The 13,016-nt window shown below is 42.5% G+C and overlaps 1 protein-coding gene across 1 annotated transcript in view; it reads left to right on the top strand.

Annotated features, from left to right (window-relative positions):
• Window positions 1–13,016, top strand: part of LOC139560496 (insulin receptor-like) — a 102,468-nt gene that overhangs the window by 74,147 nt on the left and 15,305 nt on the right. Inside the window, exons 12-17 of the mRNA XM_071377334.1 lie at window positions 7,621–7,819; window positions 9,999–10,291; window positions 10,853–10,992; window positions 11,595–11,754; window positions 11,961–12,063; window positions 12,753–12,820. Of these exons, the coding sequence (XP_071233435.1) occupies window positions 7,621–7,819; window positions 9,999–10,291; window positions 10,853–10,992; window positions 11,595–11,754; window positions 11,961–12,063; window positions 12,753–12,820 (963 nt within the window). The remainder of the gene's footprint in view (window positions 1–7,620; window positions 7,820–9,998; window positions 10,292–10,852; window positions 10,993–11,594; window positions 11,755–11,960; window positions 12,064–12,752; window positions 12,821–13,016) is intronic.

Here is a 13,016-nt window from a genome sequence, read left to right as displayed (position 1 = left end):
TTGAACACTCACTGCAGGAACAATTGGTAGTGGAGAGAGCCTCTTTCTGGTCCGAAATATGATAAAAGAAAACGGATTGAAGGTTATAAAAGCTAATGTCACGATACATATATGGTATTATTAAAGATATTGAAATGGCCTACTGATTTGATTAAAGCGTTGACAATGAAGTAGTCAACTGCTGCTTTCTGTGTATTAGAGCTCATGTTTAACACCTGCTTCATCCTTCAGTCATACCTGTAGGTCAATTTTTTTATTTTATTAAACAATTTCGTGGTATCCAATTGGTAGTAGTTACAGTCTCATCGCTGCAACTCCCATTCGGACTTGGGAGTGGCGAAGGTCGAGAGCCATGCGTCCTCCGAAACCCAACCAAAAAGGCGACCCGGCTGCAATTTCCCCGCGACCCCGACTTTGAACACCACTGGCCTACAATTTCCAAAACAACTAACACGCTGAATTCATACATTTTCAGTCATTTTAATTGTTAAGTCTCGTCTTTTTTCTCTCAATAAAACACCTAATTTTACCAATCTGGGAGGTAAAGTCCTTAAAGTATTCAATGATTTAGTTGTGTATTTCTTTTTTTTGAAAACTCTGTTTATTAAGTTTTACACACACACACACAGACAAGACAAAGCAATATAAATAATATACTCAACTAGAAAAAATACAAATAATACATTAAAAAAAAATAGCTTTAAAGATACCATACTTTAGACAAGTTAAACACACCAGGCAGAAGGCTACAAAGGTTAAAGGGCAATCTATAGTATAGGGACAGAGCAAACACCTCACCATTGTTCCTGTAAACAGTCAAGGGATGGGGTGGAGAAATGCAACCACTCAGACAGTCAAGGCCACAGACCAACCATCCACTGGACCAAAAATGAAAAGTTTATAATGCTTTAAAATAGAAAATGAATAATAATAATTTTATGTAGGCGTGAACAAAATTTTAAAATAAAAATAACTGGGAAAAACAAGCTCACACCTTAGTCTCTGCCCGGGCAAGATGAACAAGGCATCCGCAGATCACAATCAATAAGCACATCAACCTTAATGCCCCCCCACCCCAGAAAAAACACAGAGAAATGCTCATCCAACCCCTAAGTAAGTCACAGGGGGGTCAAATACAGACTTATTTTGGTTTTAATAGGAATGCCATCAGAGGATGGACTGTTTAAAGTAACACCGGAATGGAGCCCAAGCCTCATTAAACAGTTTGGGGTTCCCACGTGAATTTAATTACATTTTTTCTAGTTTCAGAGAGCACAACACATCTCACCCAATATTTCTAAGATGGGGGAGCTGCCATCTTCCAGTTCTGTAGTATTAGCCGTCTAGCTAAAAGAGTTGTATAAGCAACAGTGTCCGACTGGATTCTTGACAGGGGGGTACCTATGGGCAGTACTCCAAAAAGGGCTGTAAGGGGAGAGGGATCTATAACCGTGTCATATATATCAGAGAAACATTTAAATATTAATTCCCAGAAACCTGACAGTTTATGACAGCCCCAGAACATATGCAACAGTGTGGCTGGTTCAATTTTACATCTGACACAGGTAGGATCAAAATCAGAGAATATTCTTCCAAGTCTGGCCCCAGACCAGTGGATACGGTGAACCACCTTGAATTGAATGAGGCTGTGTCTAGTGCTAAAAGAGGACGAATGCACCCTGCGCAGCACAGATTCCCAGGTGTCTTCCCCAAGTTCCTCCCCCAAATCCTTTTCCCATCGAGTCTTTAAAGGCACCACAGAAGGGTTCTGTAAGTCATGAATGATTGCATATACATCTGAAATTGCGCCCCTAGGAAGCTTGTTCAGCTCCAAGATGCTCTCTATAGCTGTATTCGCAGGCCTATGGGGAAATTCAGGTGTGTTAGCTCTGACAAAGTTCCTAGTCTGGAGATAGCGGAAAAAGTGGGATTGGGGGAGGTTGAACCTTTCCTGTAGCTGAGCCAAAGAGGCAAATGTATCATCAAAGAATAATTGGGCTAGTGAGGAGAGGCCTAGTGAGTGCCAGATGCCAAAAGCCCCATCATTCAAAGATGGAGGAAATAAAATGTTCTGATTGATTGGGCCTGATAGAGAAAAGCCTCGGAGGCCAAAGGTTAAACGGAACTGATTCCAAATTTTAAGAGACTGCTTTACAATTGGGTTGACACACCTTTTGCCTAGGGACACTGGGAGAGACGAGCACAACACAGAAGAAAGTGCAGCAGGTTTACACGATTCAGACTCCATCTGGACCCAGAGTGGTCTAGGGACAGTAGGATCAGTTTGCAGCCAGTACAGAAGGGCTCTGAAATTTGCAGCCCAATAGTATGTCTGAAAATTTGATAGAGCTAAACCCCCCAATGACTTAGGCTTCTGTAAATGTTTTTTACCAATCCGTGGTACCTTGCCATCCCAAATGAAATGCATGAATGTTTGATCCAGTGAAATAAAAAAAGATTTTGGAATAAAAATGGGTAAACATTGAAATAAATATAGAAATTTGGGCAACACACTCATTTTAATGACATTAATCCTTCCGATAAGAGAAAGGGGAAGCGACTTCCAAAAAGTAAAAGATTGTTTCAAACTGTCTGCTAGAGCAACCAAGTTTTCCTGAAACAGATTTGAATATTTCCTTGTCACTTTAACTCCCAAGTAGGTGAATTGATCCCGGACAATCCTAAACTGAGAACTTGTAAAAGAGCACTTTAAAGCAGCCTTGTTTACAGGAAAAAGCTCACTCTTGCCTAGATTCAGCTTGTACCCTGAGATTGATCCAAACCTTTTAAGAACAGATAAGGCGCGTGGCAATGAGGTATCAGGTTTAGAGATAAACAAAAGGAGGTCATCCGCATATAGCGAGACTTTCTGCTCTGAGCCCGTCCTGATTATTCCTTGAATGGCATCATTAGAGCGTAGTGCAATGGCGAGAGGTTCGATTGCCAAAGCAAACAACAAGGGGGAGAGTGGACAGCCCTGTCTGAATTTGGGACCAAAGCCAAATCTATAAAGGGTAGCTGTTAGGTTATCCCACTCAACGCGGTCAAACGCTTTTTCTGCATCAAGTGAGACCACCACCTCTGGGTCCTCCGACGCTGGGGAGTACAGTATATTCATAAGGCGCCTAATATTGAAAAACAAATGCCTATTTCTCACAAAGCCAGTCTGGTCAGAGTGTATTACTTGGTGCAGCGAGCCTTCCATACGGATGGCTAAAAGCTTGGCTAGAATTTTGTAATCACAGTTTAAAAGCGAGATTGGGCGATAGGATCCACATTCCAGGGGGTCTTTGTTTTTCTTTAATAGTAATGAAATTGAAGCCTGATAAAGAGTAGGCGGTAGCTTTGAGGTATTAAGGCACTCTGCAAATAGTCGAGACAAGAATGGGCAAAGCAGACCAGAAAACGTCCTGTAAAATTCGGTTGGAAAACCATCCGGACCCGGTGATTTACCACTTTTCATTGCGGACACTGCTGTTGCAATCTCCTCAGGTGTAAATTCTTCTTCTAGACAGTCATGGGTGTCTGTATCAATTGAAGGCATATTCAGGCCATTAAAGAAGGAATCAATCAGCAAAGGGTCTTGAGGGGATTCAGAGGTGTGTAGCGCAGAGTAAAAATGTTTGAATTGATCATTGATCTCTTTATGTATAACTGTGGTGGCACCAGACGGGGTCCTTATTTGTGGGATTAAACGTGAGGCCTCAGATTTACGGATCTGATGTGCAAGGAGTTTACTGGCCTTGTCGCCTTGTTCATACACTCTGTACCGAGCTCGCAAGAGTAACTGTTCAGCTTGCCTGGTAGAAAGCTCATCAAATTCAGATTGGAGTAGTTGGCGCTCTTTATGCAGATCAGAGGAAGGAACCGTAGCATACTTCTCATCCAATGTGGCTATGGATTCGCTCAGGTCCCGAAGTCGCTGAGAGCGAACTCTGTTTTGGTTGGCTGTATAAGAAATAATTTGGCCACGTAGGTATGCTTTGAGAGACTCCCATATGGTAGAGCAGGACATACCTGGTGTTGAATTAGTTTCTAGGAATAAGGTGATTTCAGAAGAAATGAAATTGACAAACTCCTTATCTGAGAGTAAAATGGGGTCATTGATAACACATAGGAGGTCGCTGGGGAAACTCTAGTTCAAGCACTAATGGTGAATGGTCAGAAATAACAATACTCTTGTAAGTACACTGCCGAAGGTTAGGCAGAAGTTTTTTGTCCAAAAAGAAGTAATCAATCCGGGAGTATGTTTGATGAACATGAGAATAAAAGGAATACTGTCTATCTGTAGGATGTAGGAAACGCCAGGCCTCAAACATGGCATATTTCTGAAGAAAGGCTTGAATAAGTAGGGCACATTTAGATGGGCCTGTAGTTGTTCGTGAGGACTTGTCAAGAACTGGGGACATTTTGCAGTTGAAATCCCCCCCTAAAATCAACAAATGAGAATCTAAATTGGGTATAGCAGACAAAAAGGAAGAAATGAAACTTGTGTCATCCCAATTGGGAGCATAAACGCTAGCCAAAACAAGAGAGGTAGAAAACAGTTTACCGGTTACTATGACGTATCGTCCCTTAGGATCAGCGATAACCTCAGAAGCTACAAAGGGAGTAGCTTTATCAACCAAAATGGCAGCCCCTCTTGATTTACTATGAAAGTTAGAGTGGAACACTTGACCAACCCAGTCCCTACGCATCCTAAAGTGCTCACCAGTCCTCAAGTGAGTCTCTTGTAGAAATGCAACATTTGCATTCAAACCCTTTAAGTGTGTCAACACCCTCTTACGCTTCACTGGGTTATTAACCCCTTTGATGTTCCACGAAATGTACTTGATCGCATTGTTTCGGCTCCTCTGGGCATTCCCGTTATACAACCCTGTCATTAGAGCATAGAATGGAAAAGCAATGCGTGCCCAAAAGCCCCAGAATAACTTGTCTCAGAGTAATAATGTACGGTGGTAGATGTTTGGAAAAAGTACAGAAAAAACCCCGAAAAAGACAGAATGACAACATTAGAACTGAACAATTCAACCCCTCCCCCCACCCCCTCCCCCCATCCCAGACAATACCTCCCCAAACGAGGTACAAGCCTAAATAGAACATGTTCTCTTCGCACAGTATGTCTGTGAGAGTGCGGTCTTAAACCTAAACCCACAGTCCCGCTCTTTAAAGTCGCGTTTTGTTAGTGGATCAAACAGCAGAAAGAGATAATCATTTATAAAAAAATATATATAAAAAAAGTGAATCCCTTGTGCAAACGAAATTACAAAAGCACCACTTGTAGATGTATGTAATTATATTCCCAGTCTTATAACAGGCATTTGAGAGAGAAAATTAAAAAAAATGTATAAAGGCTCTCAGCCAAAGACCTAATTGAAGTAAGGAAATCGTAGTAAGACAATCAAAAATAATAATAATTATGATTATTATAATAGTTGTCTAGTTGAATGCTGAGACAGCTTACAACCAAGACCAAAAAACTACGTGTGCGCAACGTTGAACGCTTGCTGGGCATAAATGACGCTCAGAACTTTTAAAATTTAAGTGAGGACCCCAAAAAACGTGTCGCCTCGGGAAAAATTTACTGTTTACTGGGTCAATGCAAACGGATGCAGTAAACAAATAACCAAGAATATTTTGAGTCACTGAGACACTATGTAAACAAACTGAATAGGTGAGCAAGACAGCCTAGAAACACAGGAGTAAAGTAAAACCTCAATACAATGAAATTAAAATGACTGAATGCTTGTAAGGCAAGCACACTAGATGATCAAAACATTTGATCACATCAAATAAGCCTGAATGGGTTCGCCAACTCCCCAACTATACAAAATTAGCATGTTGTAGCTAAACATAATTGTACCACAGGTGGGTTACTTACTATCCACAGTTCGCAAGCAACAGTTGCTGAACTGTGAGCAAGTTCAAGACTTCTTGATGTGACGTTGAATGTGAGAGAGAGCCTCATCCGGAGATTCAAATGTGTAGTCTTTACCATCATGAGAGAGCCATAAACGGGCCGGGAATCGCAGTCTGTACTTCACACCTGGATGGTCCCGTAGTAGTCGTTTGGCCTGTCCGAAAGCTGCGCGCTGCCTGGAAACAGTGGGGGAGTAGTCCTGGTAGATGGAGAAGCTCTGTCCTTGAAAGCTCAGAGTGGTATTGCGGGCTCGTCGGAGAATCTCCATCTTCTCATGGAAAAAGTGCACTCGAAGAATTATGTCACGGGGCCTCTCCCCATCCCGGGGCTTTGGGCGCAGCGACCGGTGGGCACGATCAATCAGGGGCTTTTCATCTAAGGCAAGAACATCCTTCAGCAGCCCAGAAACGAAATCCGTGGCGCGATGCATTTCCGCTGACTCTGGGACTGATACAAGTCTCAGGTTATTGCGGCGAGAGAATCCCTCTAAACTTACACAGCTCTCCTTCACCTTTTTCAAATCCGCAGCGAGGCGTTTCACGTCAGCCTCCAGGGATGTAGTTAAGTCGGAGACATTTGTAACGGAGGTCTCCAGTGCTGCAATCGTTGTAGTGTGCGACGCCATTGTTGTTTTGAGTGATGTGATTGCTGGCACCGTCTCGTTCCGCAGGATGGTTAGATCTGCTTTTAAAGTATCAGAAACCTCCTGTATTCGGGCCTCAATCGTAGCAACCACCTCCGTTTTCATTTCAACTATCTCAGAGCGTAGTAATTTGATGGCCTCGAATGTTCATTTCAGCGCCGCCAGGCCAAGCCGCCCCCCCGGGTAAAGTGTCAGTCCCCGGGCCGTCAGGCTCAGGAGAGGGCGGTGATGAGAGTGTGTCTTGTAGGCCGGGTTTTCTCAAAGTCATGCCACCCTGCCCCTGCCCCTCGTCCTTATGTTTCGTCGACATGCTGACATTTGGAAGTAAAGTGAAGTAAAGGTTTTTACGGGAAGGGATCACCAAAATAATATATGAAAATAAATACGGTTCTGCTGCAAAATTCACATAAACTTTAAAAATACCACGGGAGCAAACGGAAAACACGTCAGTCGCACATGGCGTCCCTCCAATCCCCCCTTTTAGTTGTGTATTTCGAATAGAATCAAGGCATTAGAATGTAGTAGAGACCACCAAAATAGAACTCGTTCTACGAAAGAAATTCACCGCAGTCCGGAACAACCTGGCTGGCTACGCTTTCTATGTGCTACCCCATGTACTTGGAAAACACCGCTGAAAGGTCAGGGTGTGAGAGACTGTGAAGTTCTGTGATTGAGGTGGATGGAATGGTTCTTTACCTGATTTGGCCTTCTAACAAGTGTCAGCCACTCACTCTGTGGCACACACACATGTTCTACTTTAACTTCTTCTTCTTTACTCCCACTCACTCGCCCAAACAGTCAGGAGTCTAGACAACACTAGTCTGTAGGGGAATCATGTCAGAGTAGGTGTATATCAACCAGCAAAGATATTGCTGACAATTAATGACAGGCTCCCCCGGCTCTGTGTGCCTGTCTCTGTCTCCATCTTTGTCTGTCTCTGACTCTGTCTCTCCTCCTGTCTCCATCTTTGTATGTCTATTTCTCTCTCTGCCTCTCTATGTCGCTGTGTCTCTGTCCGTCTTTGCCTCTGACTCTGTCTCTCCCTGCCTCCCTCCAGGTATGAAGCTGCCGTCGCGGGTGCCCACCCAAGTGGACAGTGATGAGGAGGCCAAGTGGAACCAGACTGAGGACGAGGGGCAGGGTGGCCGCTGCTGTGCTTGTCCCAAAACAGACAAACAGCTGAAGAAGGAGGCCGAGGACTCAGAGTACCGTAAGACCTTCGAGAACTACATCCACAACGAGGTCTTCGAGCCCAAGTACGTATGACATCTACCTCAGTCAATCAGTCAATCAATCAAGGACAAATGTCTCTATTTCTCCTTCTACCGCACCTGCTGTCGTGATCTGAATGCTCGGCTATGAAAAGCCAACTGACATTTACTCCTGAGGTGCTGACTTGTTGCACCCTCTGTAACTACTGGGATTATTATTTGACCCTGCTGGTCATCTATGAACGTTTGAACATCTTGAAGAACGATCTGGCTTTAATAGCCATATACTTTTCTAATCTCCACCCGGCACAGCCAGAAGAGGACTGGCCACCCTCGGTGACTGGTTCCTCTCTAGGTTTCTTCCTAGGTTCCTGCCTTTCTAGAGGAGTTTTTCCTAGCCACCGTGCTTCTATATCTGCATTGCTTGCTCTTAGAGGTTTTAGGCTGGGTGTCTGTATAAGCCCTTTGTGACAACTGCTGATGTAAAAAGGGCTTTATATAATCCATTTGATTGATATCGATTGATTGATAAATCAATCAGTCAAAGTCGTCATTGTATGAATTAGAATTGGTTAATTGTGTAATCAGGGTACAAAAGAACCAGCATACATAACACACCATGTACATACACTAGAGGTCAACCGAGCGGCATGGCCGATAAATTAGGGCCGACTTCAAGTTTTCATAACAATCGGTAATCTGCCTTTTTGGATGCCGATTATGGCCAATCCGATTGCACTCCACGAGTCGACTGCGTGGCAGGCTGACTACCTGTTATGCGAGTGCAGCAAGGAGCCAATGTAAGTTGCTAGCTAGCATTAAACTTATCTTATCAAAAACAATCTATCCTCACATAATCACAAGTTAAGTACTCATGGTTGATGATATTGCTAGGTTAACTAGCTTGTTCTGCGTTGATTATAATCAATGCGGTGCCTGTTAATTTATCATCGAATCCGTATTTCACTGAAAGAATAAATGTTTTGTTTTCGAAATGATAGTTTCCGGATTTGACCATATTAATGACCTAAGGCTCGTATTTCTGTGTTTATTATATTATAATTAAGTCTATGATTTGACATTTGATAGAGCAGTCTCGTAAGCATTCATTCAAACTTTACTGCGTTTGCCAGCAGCGCTTAGCAATAAATGAAGCACAGCGCTGTTTATGACTTCAAACCTATCAACTTCCGAGATTAGGCTGGCAATACTAAAGTGCCTATTAGAACATCCAATAGTCAAAGGTATATGAAATACAAATGGTATAGAGAGAAATAGTCGACGCGTTATAATTCCTATAACTACAACCTAAAACTTCTTAACTGGGAATATTGAAGAACTGGGAATATTGAACCACCAGCTTTCATATGTTCTGAGCAAGGAACTTAAACGTTAGCTTTTTTACATGGCACATATTGCGCTTTTACGTTCTTCTCCAACACTGTGTTTTTGCATTGTTTAAACCAAATTGAGCATGTTTCATTATTTATTTGAGACTAAATAGATTTTATATATTTATTATATTAAGTTAAAATAAAAGTGTTCATTATTCATTCAGTATTGTTGTAATTGTCATTATTACAAATATATATATATATACATATATATATATATATATATATAAAAATCGTCCGATTAATCGATATCGGACATTTTTGGTCCTCCAATAATCGGTATCGGCGTTGAAAATTCATAATCGGTCGACCTCTAACACACACACATTCACAATGTGTTTTAGGTAAGCTGTCGTCATTCATCATTTGTACTGCCATCCCTTCCCTTCCTCTTGTCAGACAAGCTGAGCGATCTTTACCTGCATTCTGTTTCCCCAGCAACACACATCATCCAACTCTGACAACACAGGGCTAGGTTGCGTCCCAATAATCTCTCCTTTCTCCCGAAGTGTTCATGGATTTGAAACGAAATTACTGACATGGAAACGCTTTCTAGCCCATGTCTACACCGGGGGGCATGCTTTGAAATGTATGGGGAGTAGTGAACAAGTGCACACTTCAGGAGGAAGGAGAGTCTGTCGGGACGCAACAGTTTTTTTTCTCCTTCAAGGCTAATTGAATTTCGTTTGGTGCCTTATGAATAGGACTCAGCAATCTACCCAGTAGCAATAGACTCAAGATAATGGTGTGATCTATTTAGCAAATAGTTGTTATAATAAAATAAATGATTGATTTGATTAATTAATTGATTATCCCTCATTCCCTCCAAGACCAAGACAGCGCCGCTCCACCATGGGCGTAGCCAATCAGACGCAGCCGTCATTCGCGACGATGCCCACCACCCTGTCCGAAGGTTTCATCACCCGCGGCCCAGACAGTGACGATGGAAAGGGTGTGGAGAGCACTAAAATCCAGCTGACAGTGTTTGCCAAGGAGTCTACGGTCATCTCCGGCCTCCGACACTTTACCTCGTACCAGATCGATGTGCTGGCCTGCAACCACCCCACAGACCCCTCACGCTGCAGTATGGCAGCCTTCGTCTCAGCTCGCACCATGCCTGAGGGTGAGGCTATCTACATACTAGTACACTACACATACACGCACACCCACTACTTAAAGCGATACTTTGGTAATGAGGCCTTTTATCTACTTTACCAGAGTTAGATGAACTCATGGATACCATTTTGATGTCTCTGTGTCCAGTATGAAGAAAGTTGGACGTAGTTTCGCAAGCCAATGCTAACTAGCGTTAGCGCAATGACTGGAAGTCCATGGTATCTGCTAGCATAAAAAGTGAATCTGACGCTGGGGAGGTAGAAAAAGGCCCTCATTACCAAAATCCCAAAGTATCCCTTTAAGAAACCACTGTAAGAAGTAATAAACCAAAGTATCCCTTTAAGAAACCACTGTAAGAAGTAATAAACCAAAGTATCCCTTTAAGAAACCACTGTAAGAAGTAATAAACCAAACGTATCCCTTTAAGAGACCACTGTAAGAAGTAATAAGCCAGTTTAACATGATGATTTCTTGTCTACTTTTGCACAGTATTTCTAGACCAATGGTGTTTGTAGCAGTAGGATAGAGTAATGAGGCCATTTTAACACCTTGTGTATCCTGTCTACAGACAAAGCAGATGACATAGTGGGGCCCATCAGCTACGACGTGACTGAGTACACAGTTCATATTAAGTGGCTTGAGCCTAATGCCCCCAACGGCATGATCATCCTGTATGAAGTCAACTATAAGAGACTGGGAGACACAGAGGTGAGAGCTCTCATACATGTCACACAGACACACACACACACGTATGCAAACACACACAGGCACGCAAACATAAACACACACACAAACAGACAAATACTGAACACCGGATGTGCCCCATAGTCTCATTTAATATAATACATTGAACAGTACCACAGTCTCTCTGCTCTCATTTAGTGAATAGGACCGTTAATGGAAAAGTAATAATAGCCCGATGTTGCATCAGCCCTGTGTTTTAGTTACCATGGAAACGTTGCAACGGCCATAGTCATCGCTGATGTTGAAAACAACATAATCACTCCGGTGGTTCTCGAATAATAGTTATTGCACAAACATGTTTTTCTCAAATCAGGTCATTAGTTTTATTATTGGCTTTATATGCAATGATTTCAAAACACATCTGATTCACATAGACATTATATTCTGTTTGCTGTGTGTTGTTTCCAATCTTAAGTCTATTACGCATGTCCTGTTTTTCAATCAATACTTCAACAAAAAATATATATCTTAAGTGGCTTATTCAGCCCTTCTCCTGTCCCCTGTAATTCCTCTCCTCTTACAACGCAGATAAATAAATGAAAATAAAGTGTGTTTATTTGTTCCAGGAGCTGCACCACTGTGTGTCCAGGAAGATGTACCAGCAGTCGGAGGGCTGCAAGCTGAGAGTGGTGCATCCTGGGAATTATACCGTGAGGATCCGAGCCACCTCGCTGGCAGGAAACGGCTCCTGGACTGACCCCACACACTTCTACGTAGAAGACCTGCGTAAGAGACGTACACACACACACCACAGACCGCTTGACCAATCAGTGAATCAATCAAATATAAGTTGTATATGCAGCTTTTACATTAGCAGTACCAGAAACATGGCCTAAATCTCCTAAACATTAGAGCACACCGAGGCACAGTAAAATTAAGAAAATAATTGTATGTGACCATAACTGACTTTCTCCATGGCGATGTGTTTTTAGGGGTGGATCCATCCAACATGTTGAAGATTATCATTGGTTCAGTCATTTTTATTGTTTTGCTGATACTGATGACAGCGGGAGGATTCGTCATGTTCAAGAAGAAGTAAGTATTATGCTTTCTACACGTCTGTCTTTCTACAGCCAACCCAACTATCTATGAAAGAATCGGCCTGGTGTGTAGTCTGTTGTTCAAGAAAAGGTACGTAGTGTTACAAAGCTTCTCTCCTGACTAGTAGGATTACACCAGTAGTATTTATAGGCTTTTGTTACAGCCCAGCACTAACACATGACTCAACTAATAGTGGTCTAAATTTCCATTTGATTTCATTCAAGTTGGCTGGATGTCCTTTGGGTGGGGGACCGACCATTCTTCAAATCAAATTTTATTTGCCACATGCGCCGAATACAACAAGTGTAGACTTTACCGTGAAATGCTTACTTACAAGCCTTGATACACACTGGAAACGGTTGAGCGAGAAAAACCCAGCAGCGTTGCAGTTCTTGAAACACTCAAACCGGTGCACCCTGGCACCTACTACCATACCCCGTTCAAAGACACTTCAATCTTTTGTCTTGCCCATTCATCCTCTGAATGGCACACATACACAATCCATGTCTCAATTGTCTCGAGGTTTAACCTGTCTCCTCCCCTTCATATACACTGATGGACGTGGATTTAACAAGTGACATCAATAATGGATCATAGCTTTCATCTGGTCAGTCTCATGTTTTGTGCACTCAGTGTATAATCATGATATATTATTTACCCCTACCTCCTTGTGTTCCCTCAAGGCAAACCCAGGGCCCCTCTGGACCCCTCTACACATCCTCCAACCCAGAGTACCTTAGTGCTGCTGACAGTAAGGACACATTATAATAATATTCTTTATTCTCAGCTGACCTTTGTGAATACACCTGTTTAAAAGCATAGCTGACTGGATTTTGATGTTCAAACTAGTATACCATGTAAATAGACAACTGACACATACTAGCTGTCACAACATTAGCACTATGGTGGATGTCTATGCGAATCAGAGATGTAGAATGTACAAGACT

This window comes from Salvelinus alpinus, chromosome 30 (assembly GCF_045679555.1).
Source record: "Salvelinus alpinus chromosome 30, SLU_Salpinus.1, whole genome shotgun sequence".
Lineage (NCBI taxonomy): Eukaryota > Metazoa > Chordata > Actinopteri > Salmoniformes > Salmonidae > Salvelinus > Salvelinus alpinus.
The sequence above is the reverse complement of the archived record's forward strand: the minus strand, read 5'-3'. Positions and strand labels throughout refer to the sequence as shown.